This window comes from Tenrec ecaudatus, chromosome 6 (assembly GCF_050624435.1).
Source record: "Tenrec ecaudatus isolate mTenEca1 chromosome 6, mTenEca1.hap1, whole genome shotgun sequence".
Lineage (NCBI taxonomy): Eukaryota > Metazoa > Chordata > Mammalia > Afrosoricida > Tenrecidae > Tenrec > Tenrec ecaudatus.
This window is the reverse complement of record NC_134535.1, coordinates 60,867,043-60,890,405: the sequence shown is the minus strand read 5'-3', so window position 1 is coordinate 60,890,405 and position 23,363 is coordinate 60,867,043. Positions and strand designations below refer to the sequence as shown.

At 39.3% G+C, this 23,363-nt stretch overlaps 1 protein-coding gene across 1 annotated transcript; it reads left to right on the top strand.

Moving 5' to 3' along the window:
* Positions 1 to 1,913: 1,913 nt before the first annotated feature.
* Positions 1,914 to 21,483, top strand: CCT2 (chaperonin containing TCP1 subunit 2). The gene is made up of 16 exons (XM_075551292.1): positions 1,914 to 2,065; positions 2,720 to 2,794; positions 2,891 to 2,956; positions 4,422 to 4,533; positions 4,870 to 4,946; positions 5,761 to 5,873; positions 6,683 to 6,885; positions 8,708 to 8,808; positions 9,023 to 9,150; positions 11,606 to 11,709; positions 14,984 to 15,103; positions 15,476 to 15,604; positions 15,850 to 15,953; positions 16,166 to 16,265; positions 17,387 to 17,528; positions 21,202 to 21,483. Exons 1-16 carry the CDS (start codon positions 2,063 to 2,065, stop codon positions 21,230 to 21,232), a joined length of 1,608 nt encoding a protein of 535 aa, XP_075407407.1. The 5' UTR covers positions 1,914 to 2,062; the 3' UTR covers positions 21,233 to 21,483.
* Positions 21,484 to 23,363: the final 1,880 nt, after the last annotated feature.

The window sequence follows — 23,363 nt, the reverse complement described above, 5'->3', positions numbered from 1 at the left end:
TCTGGCCATAGAGCACCCCCTGTGGCCAGGACTGGAAACCCTATGTCATGACCACCACAGGCCTCGCCCTCCCCCCCCCCCCATTCCTCATACCACACGCAGGAGGGAGATATGCAACACTTGCTCAGTATTTCAGGCTCTGCTACCTGCAAAGCTCCCCTGGGTCCACACACCCATCCCTGGTGCCCATTCAGAGAAGACGTCATCTACTTGAAGCTCAGGAGGGCCATCCGTCCACTAATCGTATTTCTGGAGGGGCCCTTGAGCTAGTCATCTAATTACTAGGATCAGAAAACTAAAACATGGAGAGGGAGAAATGATGGCTCCTGCAGTTGTGTGGAACAAAAGGCCATCAATGAACTGGCTCCCCATTTGCTCTCAAAGGCATCACTGGAAGCTCCTGCAAAGCATTTGTCACAAACCACACCTAAACTACCTCACCAAGGAGATGTAATGTTGGGATTCCTAAACTGACATTCAAAAGGTAGTACTTGAAAGCTCCCTGGGGTGAGAAGTGGCTGCCTGTGCAGGTCATATGAGAAGACATCCCCTGGACAAAGGAGAGTGCCTCCTGAGATCTCCTTTTTCCCTGTCTGTTCCCCCAGGAGTCTACCAGCTACACTTCTCTCGGTGGACCTAGAGGGGGTTCCTTGGAGGTAATTAATTCCTGCACACGAAGGACAACTCTGGGATATTTTCCTCAATAATCAGCATAGTTTCTCCCTCTGGCCTTTGGTAAGGAGCGGTCTCCATGCATCATGGACAAAGGAAGGACCAGAAGGTGGAGAGGGTGGAGAGGAGACGGGAAGAATCCTGTTGAAAGTCTTGCTCAGGCTGGACTGTAGTGGACCATTCCCTCAACACCATCAAGTCCATCTGAAGGAGTCCAGGATCCTGGGGGCACTGGTTGCTTGTGCCTCACAGCCTTGAGTCAGACTGAGGACTTTCAAAGGAGGAAGGAGGACTCTTTTAGGAAAGGAAGAGCTGCTGAGGTCTGCTTCTCAAGTTGCAGAGTCGACCTGACCCCTGCCATTGGGCAACGCAAAGAAGGAGAGGCAGAAGCACCGAGTCCATTGGCTTATTCTGTCAAGATGCCCCCTGCTGGGTGTCAGAATGTTGCAACTGGTCGGGTGGGTCCGGAGGCTCCTGGTTTCCAGAACCAAAGAATGGGCTCACAGAGCACAAATGGCAAGCAGAAAGCAGAGTTTATTAAAGGAAAGAAAAGCATGTGGCACAGCAGGTGAGGACTCGAGTGGGTTGCCACTGAATGAACTGTGGCCGGGGGCATTTATCACATGTGGGGCGTACTTGGTCTGTTTCCAAGTTAGAAATGAATCAGTCCTGGGTCCAGTCCTATTTCTCAGGTTCAATCGTGAAGCTGGCCCCGCTCTGTGCATGGCTTGGTTTTACACAGGCATCGACAAGGCAGTAAACATGCAATGGGTCAGCAAAAAGTCTTGGGCTTGCTGACTTTGGAGTTTAAGGTCAGTATAAGGATCTGGTGCCAGCTGCCTTAAGATTTAAGTTGTCCTTGACTATGGAAATCACCCCTCCAGACAGGCGGCCACTCCCAGTGCTTTCTTAGGGGCCTCTCTTCTCTCACTCTGCCTAACAAGAACACATGTGTTATTTATTTTAATGCAAAACTTTAAAATTTATTAACGGGAAATTGTGAGACTTGAACGAGAACTCCGTGGCTACTGCACCACCGCAACGCAGCATCTGTTTTGCAAGGATCTTGGTCCCAACCCGCTACGCCTGAAGGGAAGCGTTAGGGCTCCTTAGCTCCTGCCTGCGGAGAAAGCGGTCCCTCCGGGGGCGGAGCGCGAGCGCAGGCCCCGCCCCTCCAGTGGGACGGGCCTCGTTTTCGGATCTCCAGCTTCCTCTCAAACGTCACTCCCTCCCTTCGTCCGCGGCCGAAGGCGCCAGGCCGGAACTGAGCGCCGGACGCGGCTCCGCCCCTTTCAGTCGAACGTGCGGCGTCACTTCCGGCTCCCTCTTGTCTCCTGCTTAGCCGGGCGTTCCGTGAGGGATTAGCTTGCGCGTCCAACTCCTTGGAATCATGGTGAGCCTGGTCCCCGGCGCCTGGTGCCGGCGCCTGCCCTGTGCCGCCTCTCTGCCCGCCCACGGCCGCGGACTCCCTGAGTCTGTTTCGGGGCCGCCGCACATGGCGCCGCTGGGCGTGTGGCCTGCCCGCAGCCTGCTGGTGGGAGCCCTGCCTGTCGGCCGGGGGAGGGGTGCGCCTCAGGGATAACGTCTGTCTCCAAATCTCGGCTCCTTCGTCCTTGAACGGCGGGCCTCGCCCTCGCCCACCCGTTGCGGAGAATTTTCTGGTGCAGCGGGCCCGCGGCGCCGACCTTGCCCGCCCCGGGGGCGGAGCGTGCAGCGGGCGGAGCAGGCGCGCCCCGCGGGCGAAAATGGCGCTTGTCTCGCGTGAGGCGAGCAATGTCCGCATGCCTTCCTCATCCGTGTTAAAAATCCCATCCGTGTTTCGTGTTTCTTCCTGGCGCCGCCGGCGACGGTAAAAGTCGCCTTCCTCACAATGTTTGTGTCTCTCCCTTCGCGTTAAATAAGTCACTGGGCCGATGGTGGAGAGAGCTTCGTCCGTTGGTTGGGAAACGTGAACTCTTGGGCATTTTCGTTGTGGGCCTAGCAGAAGGACTCTAAACGCTCGTGATAAAGAGCACATATTCAAGCATTCTTTGACTTCCCATTCCAGGCGTCCCTTTCTCTTGCTCCTGTTAACATATTCAAGGCTGGAGCCGATGAAGAGAGAGCAGAGACGGCCCGTCTGGTGAGCCTGGTTTTAGCCCTTCTTTTGAGAATAAAGCATCTTTCACCTAAGACTGAATTTGGCTAATACTGATCGTCTCTTTGATTTTTACCGCAGTCATCATTTATTGGTGCCATTGCTATTGGAGACCTGGTAAAGAGCACTTTGGGACCCAAAGGCATGGTAAGAAAAATAGCGTATTTGTAGGTTTTAATACTGTTTCAGAGCCATTAACCGTCTCTTTAAGAACAAACTCGTATTGAGGGAGGGAGTTATTTATGGAGAATTTTTCAATTGTGCAAGTAAGACACAAGTATATTTTCCTTAAAAACCAGAACTATTCATAAATCCTCTGATCCCTTTGTTATCTCCGTGTACATCTTCCAGCAGGGCTTCCCCTGTTTTCAGAAGTTTACTTGATGCCACCTTAAGTTTTATGAAAAACTTACTTTAGCATACGCTTTCACTAACTGAAAGAAATCTGATGAGGACTTCCACATGTATGAAAAAAAGGCAAAAAGCCAAGCTAGTGCTTAGCAGCTAGCCCAGTGGTTCTCAACCTTCCTAATGCCATGACCCTTTATACAGTTCCTCATGTTGTGGTGACCCTCCAACCATAACATTATTTTCGTTGCTACTTCATTACTGTCATTTTGCTGCTGTTAAGAATCGGAAGACCCCCGGGAAAGGGCCATTCAACCCCCTAAGGGGTTGCGACCCACAGGCGGATGGTGTGTGGCTGCTGAGTCATTAAGCTGAGAAGTACACTTAGCTTCAAGCTGCCATAGCTTTGAACTCCCTGAACATCATCTCACATAATCGATTCTGATTCAGAGCGAACCCCTATTTATGGTCACTGAAGCTGTAAGTCTACGGGAGCACTCTCCTTGAGGAACAGCTAGTGGATTTGAACCTCCCACCTTTAATTTAGCAATCCCAACATTTACATCAGCTTTTGTGGGATTTAATAGGTTGTATTTTCTTAAATTATTTTATTGAGGGCTCTTAAACAGCTTGTATCTGTTTTATTATTTGGGGTCATAAGATTTCTGGTACAGACCACTGAACTAACCCAAAACACCAGCCACTGTGGAAGAAAGAGGAGGCGTAGTAAAAAGTCTAGGAAACGCGTGAACATGATGGCAGTGAATTTGGTTTTGCCTTTCAGGGGGTAGGAGGGGGGTGTGTCTTAGAAAACTCAATACTTTTCCTCATATAAATTGTAATGTTTCTTCATTTTTTACTTTTTGCCTTAGGAAAGGTTTCATAGAAAGGTTCTGTTTTGGGCTAATGGGGAAAATCTATGGCTATTATATGGTTTAAGTTTCCCCTCATGTAATGGTATTTTGTTTTATTTAGATACTAATTACATATATTTTTGACGCTTGGTCGTAGTTTTAATTACAGCTGTGTAAATGGGCATTTTGTATTCTTTATTAGAGTACTGAAACTTTACTAGAGTAAATGTCTCCTTGTGCTTCTCATCTTTTTAAGGGTAGATACCAAGGCTTGTTACTGGGCTGTAGACACTAAAATATTTTTAATGAATACTGCAAAATACCCATCAGAGTGATTGTACACTAGTAGTGTATGAGTACTGATTGATGCACTTGATCTTCACAATGTCCTTGTATGTTATTACCTTTAGGACAAGATTCTTTTAAGCAGTGGACGAGATGCTGCTCTTATGGTAACCAATGATGGGGCAACTATTCTTAAAAACATTGGGGTTGACAACCCGGCAGCTAAAGTTTTAGTTGGTGAGTCTGAAGGTGTATTTGTGGGGAGGGATGGCCTTATAAAAAGCTGTTGTCAACCAGGTATATTTATTTAATAGGCTGTGTTAATTACACTTTCTATTAATGTTTTATGCTTTACAATTGTCCTTACTATTAATATGTAAATTTCTAGAATGTCAAGTAAGTGATGGTGGTAAAACTATGCATTCCAGACATAAAAGTTCCAGAGGTTTTGTTAATCAAGGAAACATGTGAGATAGAGAATGGTAGTTGTGGGTATATTGGGGAAATTAACCTATCTTGATGTAATTTAAAAAGCAGAATCAAGTGTAAACAAGTGACCAATCTTTTTTCTAGATATGTCAAGGGTTCAAGATGATGAAGTTGGTGACGGCACTACCTCTGTTACCGTCCTAGCAGCAGAACTATTAAGGGTAAGAGAATACCTGAGCAATTTTTTAAATAAATCTTTTTATTGGGGCTCATACAACTCTTACCATAATCCATACATACATCAGTTGAGTAAAGCACCCTTATACATTCATTGCCCTTGTCATTCTCAAAATTCGCCTTCCACTTGGGTTCTTAGAATCAGCTCAGTTTCCTTTTTTTCCCTCCCCCTCCTTCCCCACTCCCTCCTTCCTCCTGCACCCTTAATAGTTTATAAATAATTATTTTATCTTACACTGCCTGGCATCTCCCCTCACCCACCTTCCCATTGCCCATCTCCCAGAGAGGAGGTTACACATAGATCCCCAAGATTGGTTCTCCCTTTCTACACCCCCTTCCCTCCCGGTGTCGCCACTCCCACCGCTGGTCCTGAGGGGTTCATCCGTCCTACTAGATTCCCTGTGTTTCCAGATCCCTATTGCACCAGTGTACATCCTCTGGTCTAACCAGGTCCGCAAGGTAGAATCGAGGTCATGATAATTGAGAGGGGAGGAAGTGTTCAAGAACTAGAGGAAGGTTTTGAGTTTCATTGTTGTCACACTGAGCCCTGAGTGACTCATCTCCTCCCCACTACCCCTCTGCAAGGGATGTCCAGCTGTCTATGATGGGCATTGGGTCCCCATCACGCACTCCCCGTCATTCACGGTGATGTGATTTCCTCCCCCCGCCTTTGTTTGAGACCTGGTCCCCCTGAGCAACTTTTAACAAAAAAGGTTTTCCTTTTTGTGTTCATGATTTGCAGTTACATTCTTCGAATAATGATTACTGAGTTTTTCTCTTTTTCTTTTTTGTTATTAGGAAGCAGAAACTTTAATTGCAAAAAAGATTCATCCACAAACCATCATTAGTGGTTGGAGAGAAGCTACAAGGGCAGCAAGAGAAGCTCTATTGAGTTCTGCGGTGGATCATGGGTTGGTAATCATGAGATTACCATTACAACAAATACTGTTCTTTTACTTTAAGAAGTCATTCTTTTTCATGATGTGCAGGAAATTTAGAGAGCATTGAAAAGCACGTGCACACATAACCCTCCTGCCTCTCTTTATCCTCAAACAGACCTACATTCCCTTGCAGAGTTAGGAAACTAAAATGAAGAGTTTTCATTCTAGTACATGTCATCAAAAAAGGAAACAAAAGCAAATAGTATCATGCAGGGGATGATTAGCCTCTGTTTAACCTAGTTGATGAATAATTCTATTTTGGGGGTATCAATAGTCTCTGCAATACTAATTCTAATAGAATTGTACATTTGATTATATGACTAAAGTATAATTTTTCATATCTACATATGAAGATATGTTTTAGCCACTTTTTAGCCTTTTCATATGTGATTTGGAAACTTAAAAAAAACTTTCCAGATGGTATACCTCATACATATTTAAGAATAAGTTATTTTTATTTACCAAAAACCCTGTAGGAAAAAAATTAGAAAAATTTCTGTATCCATAAGATATATGACAACATTTGTTTCCCCATGTTTTGAAATTCTTTTGTTCCCTTGTGCTTATTTTCTCTTTCATGTAACTTGCAGATTGTTGGGAAAATGGAATCTTGATTAATTTATTTTTTTTGTTAAGGTTGAATTCTGTCCATGATTTAAAGCACTTAGAGTTGGGGTGAAATTATCTGTTTGACTTAAGACTATCTGGGTAGCTTTTGAAAAGTAAGCTAGAAAGTCTTTGGAGAAATTCACATGAGTGATTTTTGTTTTGTTTTTAAGTTCAGATGAAGTTAAATTCCGTCAAGATTTAATGAACATTGCAGGAACCACCTTATCCTCAAAGCTGCTTACTCATCACAAAGATCACTTCACTAAGTTAGCTGTAGAAGCTGTTCTCAGACTCAAAGGCTCTGGTAATCTGGAGGCAATTCATGTTATCAAGAAGCTCGGAGGAAGTCTCGCAGATTCCTATTTAGATGAAGGTGTGTATGTAGGTTGGATGTGGGAAAATAGCTTTGGATGTTGAGTGCTAGCTACCAAATGAATGTTTTCAGCTAAAGCGAGTGCTGCTATACAAAGCCAGAAAAAAATATATGCTTAATAATACGAGCCATCCTGCAAACATTTTTGCTTTTTTGTTACACTGACATGTGTTATCTCACATCATCCCAACATTTCTATAATACTTGGTAAGTTTTGCTTAATACTGTGAAGTTAATTATAATTACAGAGAAATTGTAGTTAGACTTAAGTGAGTTAACCTCAAATAATGCTTTTTTCAGGATGGCATGTATTCTCTTGGAAGGATGTGCATATGTCCAATTAAGTAGTTAAAACTAAGATGTAGTTGAGAATTCTTGGTATTAAACACTGCTCTTGGTATTAGTCTTAAATTTGTCTTAATTTCCTTTTTTGGATTATTTTGTTAAGATTGAATTCTGTTCATGATTTAAAGCACTTTGGGTTGTCTCTGTTAAATCTTTTGTTAATGTGTTTTATTTATAGAGTGTTTTGTACATTAATATATAGTATTTATTTCTTACTATTTTTCAGTTTACTTCACAAAATGGCCCATTGATGAGAAATAGGCATCCTTTTAATAAGAGAAGGAAAAAAGGAACAAGTTATGATTTACAATTTCTGTCTGACCAGTGGTTTGATATTGTAGTTCTGCTTCATGTCATATGTGTTATTTCAAGGGAGTTAGAAAATTCCAACCATATTCCTAGTTGAATTTACATATAAAGTCTGCTAGGAGCTGATCGTGGAGAAAGATAAAAACTAGGGTAGATGCCAACTAGAATTGGAAACATGGGCCAAAGGCCTGCTAGAAACATGTCTCCTTTGTAGAAAAAAAAGGGGCAATGTGCACACCATATGACCAGAAATGGGAATCGTGTTCCATCACCCACAACATCACTTCAAAAGTGTGTTACTTTCCACAGGCCTGCCAGTAATCCAGTCTCTCACATCAGGTCCTCAGAGAGTTCACTGTCCCTCTTCCAAGTCTCCCATGCAGAGCTTCACTGTAATTTTTCCATTTGCGATTACTGTTCTAATGCACCCACAAGTTTAAATTTGAAGCAGTTAAAAAACAAACCGGTTGCAATCAAGTGAATTCTAACTTGGTAACCATATAAGACAGTATAGAACTGTTCCGTAGCATTTCCCAAACTAATCAGGTAGCCGCATGTCTCATCTTTCTCAGGGCAGGCGGGTTTGAATGAACTTTCTGCTAGCCAGCAGAGTGCTTGCTTAGCCATTGCACCGTCAGCCACAATTTGTTTTCATTATGACCCAGTTACTTAGCATTCACTCAGGTTAACTAGAACAGAGAACTTAAAATAAATGAGACTTAATAGTGTTTAGTCATTTTCTTCTCTAAGTTTTGTAGAGGTCGGCAGTTAATGGGTTCCTAGGATGGTTTCAAATCAGCACAACGTAGAGGGTGTGTCTGCTGCTGCTTATATTCCCAGTTAACAGATGAGTGTGTAAGGTTGCATAGCCGGTAACCAGCAAGAGCATGTTAGGGCCAGGTGTGTCCATAGTGCTTCAGGTTTTTTAAGCTCATTTTCTAACAGTACCCTGTGTGTCTGGCTTTAAAGCATGTTTTCTCTTGAAGTGTTCACTTTGAGTACTGAAAGTCCGTAATATTTTATGTTCACATCCATGCTATTCTAAGAACTTGGCAATTGAACTTCTATCATTTTTTGAAAGACCAACGTGATAAAGCAAACATTAATAAGGTTTACTTATGTAGCCCTATGGTCTATATTTAATACAACTTATTTATCTTTATTACAGGTTTTCTGCTAGATAAGAAAATTGGAGTAAATCAACCAAAGCGTATTGAAAATGCGAAAATTCTAATTGCAAATACTGGAATGGATACAGACAAAATAAAGGTGTGTAACTACAGTTTTTGAAATTCCAATTGCTTGCTGTCAAACCCAGAAAGGTTGGGGAAACCGTGGCAATTAACTGTTTTTGTACCAGCACACCAAACCCACTACCATTAAGTTGATTTTTACATATGTACACAGACTTTTGCTGAACTCCATAAAAATGTTGAAATACGCTGTCTGGTAGTGAGTCTATTTTATGCTTTCTTTGTTGTAGATATTTGGTTCCAGAGTAAGAGTTGATTCTACAGCAAAGGTTGCAGAAATAGAACATGCAGAAAAGGAAAAAATGAAGGAGAAAGTTGAACGAATTCTTAAGCATGGAATCAATTGCTTTATTAACAGGTCTGTGTATTTGTGTTAACATTTATAATAGCTTAAGACTTTATGAATACTTTGGGAAATGCCTGACATTGCGTTATTTACTTATTGATTAGGAGTTACTTTTCCACCAAATGTAAGTATCTTTGTTTAATAGTTTACAATGAACTTAGTGTTATTTTTAAACGAATGTACTTTGAAATTTTATTGTGTTAGCAATAACTAAGAGTCTTCTGGTTGTGATTATGTTAAGTAATGGAAATTTAAAGATAATGAAACTTTTCCGTGAAGTTAGAGCTCCCTCATAATTGGAGGAGAGATTTAATTCCATGTTAAATGATAGATAAGTTTTAAAGTAGTAAAAAACTAAGATCAGGACTAAAACCAGAATAAAGAGATGACATATGGTAGGCATGTGATGACATTAATTTGCATGGAATATAACAACTTTTCTTGTGTGCTAGTGGTTAGGTCAGTCTCTAAGGTTTATTTGGATTGTTCTGAATGGTAAAAATAGCAAGAGGAACAACATTTCAATAAGTGAAATAATGTTAGATAATTTTTGGAAAGTGAAGAGTAATGGTTAATGTTTGAGGAGAAAGTTTAAGGCCCGATTTTCTTAAATACTTTGTGATTTTTAATGTCAATACATATTTTGTCTAGCAATATTGATTTTAATGTCATTTTTAAATGTAGTATGTGTTCATTTTGGAAAGTAGAGAAGTATGAAGAGTGGACTTGGAAAAATCTTAGAATTTTTTATGTTGACTTGTGTTCGTCTGTTTGTGTGTTTGAGTTTTCAATTTTTTACTTGTGATCATATGCTATACAGTTTTGTAACTTTTAAAGTACATATTTTTACTTAAAATATGGGTGTTTTCATAGTGTAATCGAGAAATTATGGCTTGTAAGTACTCTTGTAGTGGACTTTTAGGTGAGTAGTAATTTTTACTATACAAAAAAATTTTTTTCCCTAAGTTTAAAAAAAATTGCTGTAGGTTTGCAGAAGTGACATTAAAGCACATGAATGTTGATAAGACTTTCTGCTAAATTGCTTTCAGTGACAGCATGCATAGACCAGTGTTATAATTTAGCATTGCAAAGGTAATAAATGATACCTTTATTCTGATTGCATATGTTTGATTACACTGACCAAAACACAGTGCCTCAAATGTTAAACTTGTTTCTGGGTGTATTTGACTTGCTGATTCCAAAAATGGCTTCAGTGTTACCCTATCAGTTCTCTTTTGAGAGACAGAATGTGTGCCATATACCACTCCTCACTCTGCTCATCTATAGAAATCAACATATTTTAATGTTGTGTTAGCTATCCTGAGAGAGAAGTGCACACTGGCTTTATTTAAAGTAAGTTGTGTTGCACTAAATATTTACCATATATACTTGTATTTAAGCCGAGTTTTTTTGCACAAAAATGCTGAAAAACTGGCGTTCGGCTTATACACGGATCAGTGGTACCCCCAGCGAGGTGTAACATCTCGCGGGTGATTGCCGTTCCTCCGCTGTTCATTCAAAGCCCCGCTGATACTGCAGGGCTTTGAATGTTTGTTTACTCACACCTAACCAATCAGAGCCGTCCTATACGGCTCCAATTCGCAGAAGCACCCGTAGTGATTCACTTAACGCAAGCGCTGAACTGGTAAGGATGTGTCTGGTCTGGTCTCTGTGTTAATTCACATCCTGCATTTCCCACCCTAGGCTTATACTCGAGTCAATCAGTTTTTCTGGTTTCCCAGGTAATAATTAGGTACCTCGGGTTAGCTTATATTCGAGTATATACAGTGTGTCTTACTTTTTTTGTGTGACATATCCTGGAATTCTTCTCATTTTAAAGTTAGGATGGTAAATTAATATAACTAATTGGAATTTGAAAATTATATAGTGGAACTTAAAATACAGTGGAACACCATATTCCAAGAAACTGGATATATTGTGAGCCTCCAATATCATTTTCTGAATCAGCACCCCAAGTAACCCCAGGAACAGGCCTATAAACCAAGGCAAAGCATCAAGAAAGAAAAATTTTGGAGGGGGGAGGGCTGTTATTAATGAAGTAAAAAATATTTATGCTACTTTTAACGGATTGTTTTTCTGCTTTGATTTTTTTTTTTAGTTGAAACCATGTTTTTCCAACAATGGAAGTCATTTTGAACAAAATTGTAAAAAAGAAGAATTAACTAGTAATGAATTTTTATAAGATTAGTGGAAATATATGTTCTCACAGGTCTCTGGTCCTGGGGTCAGTGGGATAAGGCCAGTTTCTTTAGGTAACATGTATCCACACAGCTTTCCACAAGATTACAGCACATTGCTGAACGTGGGAGAGCAGCTTCTGACTGACCCGCTAGAGGTGAAAAGAGTGTACGTAGGCATTGTATGTATTACAAGTCGTGAATAGGTTGTCTTTTGTTTTCTGAATTGTTTATTTGCGAACTAATAATTATATATATTTTATTTGCAGGCAGTTAATTTATAATTACCCTGAGCAGCTCTTTGGTGCTGCTGGAGTCATGGCTATTGAGCATGCGGATTTTGCAGGTGTGGAACGCCTAGCACTTGTCACAGGTATGGAAAAAGATGACTTACAACAAATCCTTTTTGGGGGTTATTGAATATTGTGTTTCATATGTCGTTGACTAGAAGAGATCCATATTTGTTTCTATTCCAGAGATCCAACAGAATGTAGATAGTGAATCATCTAATATGCAGGGAAATTTTGCTGAATGTAAATTGAGGGTTGGTTGCAGCATTGACAAAGAGCTGCCAGAAATACAAGACAATTTCAGAAAAACAACTATCAGTACTGATAGATAAATCTTGGCTGAAAGTGAAAGATAACAAAGATTAGTTGTGTTTTTATTGACTATATGAAGACATTCAATTCTGGGTAACATGAAGACTGAGAATTCCACAACACTTACATTATGCTTGTGTTGAACCTGCATGTTGATCATTAGAACAAACAGAGCAAGGTATGCTGAGTGGTTTAAAATCAGGAATGCAAGAAGTTAGCTTGCTTAGTTAATCTGTATGCTGAGCAAATAAACCTGGAAATGTTTTATATGAAGAGGGCACTATCAGGATTTGAGAAAGAATCATTAAAAACGTACAAATACAGGTGACCTTGCTTGCAGAAAGCAGAGCAAACTTGATGGACTTACAGATGAATATCAAATACCCTTCAGTGCTAATTACACTTCCTTATAAAGAAAAAGCCCTCAACAACTAGTCTGATAAGCATAAGAAATTGAAGTTATCAAAGATTTTGTTTCACTTGGATCACAATAAATGCTAATGGGAGAACATCAAAAAGGAGTCTTTTGCATTGGGAAAAAAGACTACAAAACACCTAATCAAAGTATTGGAGAGCAGAGGTGTCATTTTGAGAACTAGTGTGCCTTATTGAAGACATAGCTGCCTAGTATACAAGTAAACACCAGAGAATTGGTGTATTTGAGTTGTATTGCTGGTGAAGAGTTGACTAGATCACGAACTGTCAAAGAATTACAGATCTGTTTTGAGAGAGGTATAGTCAGAATGCTCCTTAGAAACAAGGACAACTAGACTTTGTTTCAGAGATTTTGGATGTATTTGATCTGTTACTGGATGGACCAATCCTTGGAGAAGATAATCATGCTTGGCAAAGTAGAGGGGTCAACAAAAGGACATGATCACGAAGGCTGTGATGACGGTTTCAAACATAATAGTTGTGGAGATGAGGTAGGACCAAGACAGTGTTTTATTCTGTTGAGTCAGCTGGCTCATGAACCCTAACAAAATGCACCTCATTGAGAGCACAGAAAAGCCCCTTAACCTCCCTGGCGGTAATCCCAAGTGTGGCTCAGGGTAAATGTTAGCTGTGTATTAGAGGTTATTGTACTTGGAATGTCTACTAGACAGATTAAATGAGTAATTTCTTAAGAATTACAGACCGACAATATAAAACAAGTTTTATGCAAAACAATGTACCCCTTTGGGTACAAAATTACTGACATAATTAGACTGCCAGGGAGGTTAAGGAGTTTGGAATAGCCCTAGTCTTTTTTGGATGGAAAACTTAGTTCAGTTTACATTTTAATATCCCAAATTACATACCACATTTTCCTCAGGTCTATTTTTTGTTTTAATGCTGGATCTTTTCTCATAAATGTTTTTGTGCCTGGGATCCGAGTACAGTACTTATAATAACCTTTTGTAAATACGCCATGTACCAGAGTGGTCAAGTACTTAAACATTGCTTTTATAGAATTTAAAAATTTTCTGTAAATTCTGAAATAAGCGAAATTATCTAAAGATGTCTGATGAAAAATTAGTGCATTCAACATCAGTCAATAAAGGTAAGGGTAATATGTTGAATGGAAATGTGTTTATACATTAAGTAACAGCGAAATGACTTCGAGTACCGCTTGTTTGCTTTTTGATGCTGTAATAGTTTTGAAGTAACCGCTGAGCCCTTGAGAAACTTAATTTTTAAGCCTTTATCTTCTAATTTTTATTTTAAAAATGAGTAGGCTGGAAGATTGGTTTGGAACTTTTGTAATAGAAATTAAAGTATACTAACATTTAGAGAGTAGAATTAAGTATCTCAAAATACTTTTCTAAGTTATTTTCAATAATTTGAGAAACATGGTCGTCCTCTGATCTAAGGGCACTTTCTTTTCATTAACTACTTTAGAATGACAGCCTGTCTTAAACGTTCACTAAAAGCCATTATGTACTTGAAGTTTATGGTAACACAACATTTGCTCATACTGGTACAGGTTCACACTTTAATGAAAAAAAAATCAAACAAATGTGAAGACAGGCTTATAGAATAAATTGATGCCATAGAAAATATTTATTGCATCAAGTACCCCAATTGTGTGACTGTAGAGTTGTCTCCTATCCATGGAGCACACCTGACAAAATATGTGAAATCAGCTCTTGGAAATGTCGAAAAAGTACAAGTAGGCATACAAGAATTAGTGAAAATTTTAATAAGTCTAATAGTCTTTTTATATATTTATGATGCCCCATATAACTAGTATCTTGCAACTAGAGCACAAAGCAATATCAGGAATTTGCCAAAATGTAAAGAACTTCAGCTGTATCCATTAGGAATACATAAGAATTTAGAATACCAGTAGTCCTTATACAAGTAAATTTTAAAGATAATAGTGTCAGTTACTCAGCAGGCTTATTTGTAAAAAGTAGGAAAAGAGGGATTGATTGGGAATACATGGGGGCTACATCATTAAGAGACAGTAATTAGATACAAAGATTTAAGACACCTAATTATGTTTGTTCTAGGAAAGTTCTGGTTTACTTTCCCTCCTCTGGGCCTCGCACTTTCAGAAATGGTGGTCGCTGTAACAGCTATCACAGCTGTCGTGCTCTTCTAAGTGATCCTTAAGGTCTACATAGTTGTAGTTTAGTCAAGTATTTGCATATCTTAAGCTGGGTTCAGAAGGGTCTGAATTCAGGAAAATGTTCATCAGGAAAATGTTAAAATCTCACCCAGTTTAACCTTTGAGAGGTAGTATCCCAGTGTTGCATATAGGTCTATAGCCAGAATACTTCTATTTGAATTTCAGCTTCACCATATTTGTACTAGTTGGGTAACTTTGGATAAAGAATTAAATCTTTCTTGGTCCTTAATTTGGCTGTCTGTACAATGGGATAATAGTAGAACTTACTTGGAGGGTTGTTGTGATGTTACAGTTAATTAACCCATCCGAAGCGTTTGAAAGTGCGTTTGGAGTATAATAAGCAAGCAGTTTTACAAGCTGTGATCTGTTGCTGTAGATAACAAACGCTAGGTCTGTCGGTGTTTAATTATTGTCTTTCATGTCTTCCATAGGTGGTGAGATTGCTTCTACCTTTGATCACCCAGAATTAGTGAAGCTTGGAAGTTGTAAACTTATTGAAGAAGTCATGATTGGAGAAGACAAACTCATTCATTTTTCTGGAGTAGCCCTTGGTAAGCAATCATATTAGCTCTTTGGTTGAGGTACTTAAGCCTTTATTGGGCTTTATTGGTGTGACATAAACAGGCACAGAAGTTACTTAAGTTACTACTAAGTCTTAACTCTTGAAATATGTTTTGTTTCAGTCTTTTCTGAAGTCAACGTAAGTCATTTACCTTGCCTTTGTGAAACATTTGTGTTTAACAGTACTTTCCATCATAGATTAGATTTATTATGAACATGGGCTATTAAGTGTAGACGGTGGGTGTGTAACAATGGAACACATGGCAGTTTCCAAAACCAACACCTTCCTAGTATTGTAAGACAAAGTGTTGTATGAATGTGTTCACTATGTCATAGGAATTTTATTTATTTTCTTGATTTAGGTGAGGCGTGCACTATTGTTCTACGTGGAGCCACTCAACAAATATTGGATGAAGCAGAAAGATCTCTGCATGATGCTCTTTGTGTTCTTGCCCAAACTGTGAAGGACTCTAGAACAGTGTATGGAGGAGGTAAGCAGTTGGAAATAAAATATTTATTTCTTGAAGTGCAGTGTAAATCATACACGATTGCTATGGTTAGCAACCCAGTTGCTCACTCATAGTGCCACCAGCGCATTTAAAAGTTTCCACAGAGAACCACCAGCAGCTCCGTGAGAGAATATTTTTTTCATTGTCTTTTAAATTGCTTGTCAGATTCTGAAGGAAATCAGTGTTTGGAGACCAGTCGGCATTATTATCAAAATTTTAATTTGCAGGTTGTTCTGAGATGCTAATGGCTAATGCTGTTACACAACTTGCCAATAGAACACCTGGCAAAGAAGCTGTTGCAATGGAGTCTTACGCTAAAGCCCTGAGAATGGTAAGCTGGTCACGAGATCTGGATTTGATTTTGTGGGTACTCATGACTTTTTTAAAGTACATGTATTTTTTTGAAATCTTGATACAAAATCTTTTGGCTTTAAGATAATGAATTTCTCAAAAGTAGTAGTTTCCAAATGTAATAGAAAGAAATTGTCCTTCCAGATAGGACAGTGAAATAGGTACTTAATATTTGTTGTCGTCTTTTCATAGTTACCAACTATCATAGCTGACAATGCAGGCTATGATAGTGCAGATCTGGTGTCACAGCTCCGAGCTGCCCACAGTGAAGGCCAGAGAACGGCTGGACTGGGTAAGTTCTTGTAGCCACAGACCCTTGCCCCAGCTTTATGTGTTCTAGAGAAAATGTTTGATTTAATGTTGCTCTTAGTGGTGTTAAAAGTTACTTCCAAGAGTGTGAAGCTACTTGGAAGATTTCTTATTAGTTTGATATGTAATGATTGATTGTAGGCTTTAAACATATAAATAGTACTTGTGATTTTGAACTATATGCTGATGCTTAACGTCAGTCGGTATTAACTCCTAATCTCATCAACTTATCTTTTGATAATTTTAAAGTAATTTAATTTTGATGGTTATATGCATTCACTTCTACTTTCTACATGAACAGTTCAGTGACATTGTTCACACACCTCACATTTTGTCACCATTCTTGAGATATCTACCCATATTGCTTCATCTTCATTGATTTAGGTTTTAACAGCTGCTCAGAAAGAGGCACTCCGCAGCCTGGAAAAGCGAAGAGGAATGATTATAAACTGTAGGGCCCAAATTACCCCAAAACCTTCCTATTGTAGGAGTTGGGCCCTCCAGGATACCTAAGTAGAGGGAAGTGGGAGTCGCAGCACCTTCTCCCCCTGTTTTTTCCTGAGCCCCTCCATCACTCCTAAAGGGCAGGATCCTTCAATCCGCCTCAGCCATCTCTTACACAAAGAGCTAGTTGTACTGATGGCTCTGCTGGTGGGGATGGGACTGGCAAGGGCCTTCTGGAAGACAGGCTGCCTCAGCCCTGAGCCTGGCAGACATAAGTGGCTCCACAGACTGCGAGTGGACACTGGATGAAGCACAGTAGTCAGATAGTTGGGGATTTACAATGGTCCTTAAATGCAAAGTATTAGAAAATAAGTTAATTGGGAAGTGAGGAGAAGCATATAAACGATCACTAATGTACTGTGTAAGCTTTCAGAATTATTGACACTTGACTGCTGTTAATATTGGTGTAGTTAATTTTTCAAAGTTTTAAAAAGGCACTTTCTGATCGCTTTTATAGGCTGGTGTAACTGCTTCAGTAAACTGAATAGTTAGATATTGAAATTTTATTTTGGTTAACAATCTTATAAGGCATAAGAGGTTTTGATCATTTTGTTTTAAAAAGTGAAATTATTTTTTAAAATAAGCCTTTTTTATTTCCAGATATGAAGGAAGGTACCATTGGCGATATGGCAATACTAGGTATAACAGAAAGCTTCCAAGTGAAGCGACAGGTTCTGTTGAGTGCAGCAGAAGCGGCCGAAGTGATTTTACGTGTGGACAACATTATCAAAGCAGCACCAAGGTACTCTTGTCTTTGTGAAGCCCTTTTTTTTTTTTTTTTAAGTAAAAGCTAGAAAGAAACATAGGTAGTTTTGTAGATTTGATTATTGTTGATAGAGTCATTCTGGCTTAGATAAAAAGTCTTAATACAAATTATTTAAAGTATGTTATTTTTAAAACGTATCATTCCAACTCTTAGATTTAAATCAGATGAGTTTGGTAGGAGAGGAAGATGGGTGGTGATAGAAATAGATCTTATTATTAAAAGAACATATGTAGGACCAGACTTGGGATGGGGAATAGGGAATCGTCATCTTTATTTATCCTGGTAAATTTTTCATACCAATATTTTTATGCATATAAAGTATGGGATTCCGCACAAGTTCCTGTTGGAGCAACTTTACCAAAATGACTTTTTAAAAAACACTTTGTTTGCCCCAAAATGGATAAATGGTCAGAATATCTTTAAAAGATTCAATCATTTTAATTACTCTTATTAGTAATTTTCAAAGCACTTTACTTGCTAGTGGTGGGTGCTTCAGGGAGACAAGGAGAGAGACTGGTGGCTTGAACCAGGGTGGTAGTGATAGAGATGAGCTTGTGGGTACATTTATCTGAGACAGAAAGGCTCTTAGAAGAAAAGAGGGATATCATTGTAGGGCTTTTGAGAAAGCTGTTGACGACGTGGTATCCGAGTTGAATCTGTAGTTTGGAGAGAAGTTAAATCTGTACTTAGGGATTTAGGAGTTGGCAGCCTATTTATGGTATGAGATCTTCACAATGAATATCACTAAAGAAGGGGATTGGTTTTAAGGTTGAGCACTGGAGATCTCCAATAATTTTTTGAAACATTGAGAGCAATGAACTGGAAATGGCAGGAGGCATCACACCCTTCTAACTTCACGAGGGGGGAATCAGCAACAGCCCACACCTAAAAGGTGAAGGTCAACATAACTATCTTCCAGCCTTTTCGTCAGTTGACAACGGTCTCCTGCTCCAGCACTCCAGTTCTCTGCTGGTTTTGAGAATTCATTACAATGACCATATTCAACAATTAAGGGGCTTATTAAGGAAATCACAGTTAGGGATTAGGAAGCATGTAGGCAAAGTTTCACTTCTTCAATGCAGGGCAAACTCCTTCGCCCTTTGGGGGCTGACTTCTTCCCAGCTTGGGCAAGTGTCACACAGCTTTCAACTCTACCCATAGGTGTCAATAGGTACTCCTTCCTGCCCTAAAGTGCTCGATCTTTGCTCTTTGGAGTCAGCACACCCTGCCTGGAGCCTGCCTCTGGCTGCAAAATCCATGATACCAGTTTCCTACTTCTGCTGTCCTTTCTGCACCACTCTTTCTTGCTGTTTATACCTTTTCCATTGTTACAGCTTTCTGTATCTCCTGGGTATAGGGCCCCAGGTTCAAAGATTGTACTCCACACTTGGCTCTTCTTTCTTGGGGCTAGCTATGCGCCCTTATTGTGGGATTGGCTCATTTTAAACCTAGCATAATGGCACAACTGATTGATCCCTTTAATCAGGCTTCCTTTCTGCATTGTTATAGCTAATCCCTCTGGTTGGCCCCAAACCACCTTTTTTTTTTTTTGCCTAATGCTACTCAGTCATGTGGGAGCCACAAATTGGAAGGGCCATGTAAAGTAATTCGTTGCATTATACTTGTAAAAGACATGAAGGCCTATACAATTATGTGTAGTTATTAAACCTGATTACAGCTTGAGAAATCACTATGAAATTTATCCAATTTTATGCATAGTTGAAATGTTCCATAGTACTTTTTAAGAGGAATGCCACAGAAGTATAAGGAAAGTAAATTGTGTCTTGGAAGCCAAATGGAAATGATACTTAACAGAGGGGTGAATATGTCAGATAAGAGGTTACATCAGATAAGGTGATTGGGTTAAGTAAAATAGGACAGAAAATCTATCTGATCATTGTATTTTACAACATAGGGACCATTAGTATTAGTAATCATGACAAATATGTTCTATTGACAAATCTTGATATGGGCAGGGGGCAAAAGTCTGATGGTAGTAGGTTCAGTGGGAACCTACTCACTGAAGTAGAAATTGGAAAAAACTTGTATTGAGCTATTTCAAGGAGTTGGCTGTGAATGGAAACTGTGGTTAGTAGCTCAAGAGGGTGGGAATCCCATCGAGAACCTGGTCTGTTTAAATAGCGTGACAGAACGGGAATATTGAAGCAGAAGAGGAAACAGTCCTAAATAGGACATGTGATATCTAGAGAAGACCCGGAGGAAGAGTAGATTTTGGATCAGGAATGTAGAGAATTCATAACAGGAGGGAAGTGGCCATGAATAACAGCTCTCTGTCGACTAACTCTTGGCAGAAGGGAAGTATAGAGAATAGTGGTGAGAGATGTGATATTAAATCTCCTGTGGGCAGTAGAGAGGAGTTCTGGTGGTGTAGTAGTTACATGTTGAGCTGTAATCAGCAAGGGTCCAAATTTGAAAACACCAGTTGCTCTGCAGGAGAAGGAAAGTTGTGTTCTGAGTGTGTAATAGAAAGAACCAACCAACCTCTGCCATTGAGTTGATGCAGACTCGTGGTGCCCCTGTGAGTCCCCAGAATGCTTTTCTGTCTCTCTTGGATCAACAGCTGGCCTTGTTGATCGCAGCAGCCAACGCCTAACCACTCTGCTTCCAGGGCTCCTCAGTAGAGAGAGGACTCAGCTGAAAGTAAAGGGTAGCGAGTCTAAGTTGTTGGCATTGGAGGGAGGTAGGACAATAGGGAGTATTGCATATTTTGAAATGAAAATTTGATATAAGAAGTGGACCATTTTCTCTGAAGCAGTGTAATTAAAGGTGGAAAAATGCCTTGATTCTTCATTGCCTTTAAGCAGAATGAGCCCAAAGAATACTGAGTTCTAAGAACGAAATTTTCTGATTTGGATGCAACCCTCAGTCATATTTGGAATGTACTTTAAGAATTATAATCGCTTATTTGGTTTGATATCACTGTCTTAGAGATTTAAGTGTCTATTAAACATGGGAAATTCTAGTTTACAGTAATCAGAATAATTTTGTTAAACCAAATTTGTCCTGTAGACTTTAGACCTCGTTTTCATCTTTACTAACTTCCACTGGGAAAATTTTCCAGATTAGTGTCCTGCAACTGCTGCTTGTAACTGTCTTTACTGACAGTGCTTAGCTGACCTGTGGCCTCTACCCCTACCCCCACCCCAAGCCCACCCTCCTGTTAGACTACTGAGTTGGAAGATTATATCTCTTGTCTTCATTGGAATATAGTATGCTATGATCTTTGAGGTCACTGGGTTTGTCTATGAAAAGTAATCTAGAGATCTTCATCTAGGTGTGAACCAAACCATGTCGCTTAAATTCTGTTTAAGAATAATGTCCTTGACTAATGTATAAAATTTCCCCAACACATAGATCAATCGAAACAACATCTTTGAGAATACATTTTTGTTCAGGAGGTTGTTTGAGCTACTAAATACTACATAACACTTTCATATTCCAGTGATTCTGTAATGTGACCATCCTAATAAAAATTGGCATTTACACATTATTATTAGTCATGAGATAGAAATATCCTTGTTATAGAGAAATGGTTATAGTAGTTATGGCTGTGTTAAAACTGGTTAAAGTAATGCTTTTCATTTTTACTGACTTTTTTCTCTAAACGTATACTTTGCAATTCTTACAGGAAACGTGTCCCTGATCAACACCCCTGTTAATAAGCATTCCCATATGCTGCTGAGATCTGGACCAGTTCATAGCAAAGTTGTGTTTTGAGAGCTCATCCTCTTTAAAGAAGACTGTGGAATCAATCGTTACATCTTTAAGTTTGAACATTTAGCTGACCTTCTATTTTAACATGGGTCTAATTTATTTGACATTTCATTTTCCATAAAATTTAGCTGACTTAAAAGTTCATTTCTTATACTGTGCATTAAAATAAAAATTTGAATATAGTGCTTATCTTTTACTGATTTTGTATTGTTCTAACTCTTTAATAAGAATTATTGAATATTTTTGGTAGAGTTCTGGTTTAAGTAATGATAGACCCTAAATATTTATGGAATGATATTCAATATAAGTCTAAACCAAATGTCATATACACTATAGGTTACCTTTAGGTTCCATTGCTGGGCTTTAAGAATACTAAGTCACATGGAACTTTTACTACCTCCTTAATTTTATGTACTGAGAGTATCATAAACTATTTAATTTTGTGTAGTCTATTGTTTCTTACATTAGAAAGCATTGTAGTAGTTTCTATTCAAATTTGAAAAAGTCCTGTTTGAAATACTGTTAAAAGGTGCTTCAAGCACTTACAATGTAAGTAGTGTTATTTTTGGTTCTTTGTTTTCGGTAAGTAAATTCCATAGATAATGAGAGTGGACTTAAGGATATACTTGGTTTATAAGAACCTTTTGATTTAGAAGTTATATAGCAGACTACACCATAAATAAAACTAAGCCCCAAGCATTTACGTATTGCTATTGGGTATGTCTGAGTGTAATGGAAGGGCATTTTATTTCCATAAAGGAGCAAAATAATTTTGGGGAAAGTATTGATAGAGCACCTTGTTTTCAATTAGTCTAAAAATGTTTGTGTTTAATGCTATTTTGTGTCAGAGACTTAAAGCAACAGTAGTAGTGATGCTGTCCTATGATTCTTTTTAAAGTACTTTGTCACATACTCTGTATACTCGAGTATAAGCCAAGTTTTCCAGCACATTTTTAATGCGTTCTTTGTGGTAAAATTAGGCACCTCGGCTGATACTCGGTTCGGCTTATACATTTTTCTGGATACCCACCCCAGGACAGGAGGACAGTGAGCTTGTCCAGACAGAAACAAACCTGCAAAAGTTTTAGTGAGAGGCGGCAGTAAACATCTCTCTTCCAGAGAGCCTGATGACTTGAAGCTGGATCTAAAAGTGTACCTCCGCACCTTTTCTCCAAAGGCCTTAAGTATAAACTAGTAATTGTGAAATGTGCTAAAAAGAGATGGAAACCTTCTAAATCGTTTTGCCCAGGAATATCCCTATGCCTCCTTCCTTACTTACTCTTGAGTTCATACAGATCTTGTTGGTGTAGGCCTAGAAAAATTCCAAATTCACAAGTTTTATCAGGTACAGAGATTCAGTGAAACCTGCTGTTAGGTGCCATTGAGTTGGCTCTGGTTCATAGCACTACGTACAACAGAATGAAACCATAGAAATGTTTGAGCCCATTGTTGGCGCCGCTGTGCAACGTCTTGTTACAGGTTCTTTTTTAGCTGACCCACTTTATCAAGCACAATGGTCCCTCCTGATAACCATGTCCACAGTACATGAGGTGAAGTGTTGCCATTGAAGACTCTTGAACTCTTGTAATGTTTTCAAGATGGAATTTCTTTTGACTCAAACACCAAATATGGAAGTGATGGTTTCATACTTATTTTTGCAATAATTTTGGGACATAAAAACTGTTGGAAGTGTACATTGAGTTATGGTTGTGTTAAGTGTTTAGTGATGATATACCTAGTATCCCAATTATTTTGCCCTCCCCGACCCAAGATCATCATTTGCCTGCTGTGACACCTGGGCTTAAACCAAGAGGGACAGTATTTAGGGAAAGGAAAATCTGTATTTTCCACTAACTTGCTATTTTGTCTTTGGCATTGGCTGTGTATCTTTGAGACTGACCACTACAACTTATCCTAGGCTACTGCTTTTGCCTGGCTTTTAGTTTAATGGGTTTTAGTAACACCTCCTCCGGTTTGACCTCCTGCTGAGAATTTGCCTTTTTTCCCATCCCAGTTACACTGGGAACTATATTTTAACTGGATCCTCAGAGTTATCTTGGCAGGGGTGGAACTGTA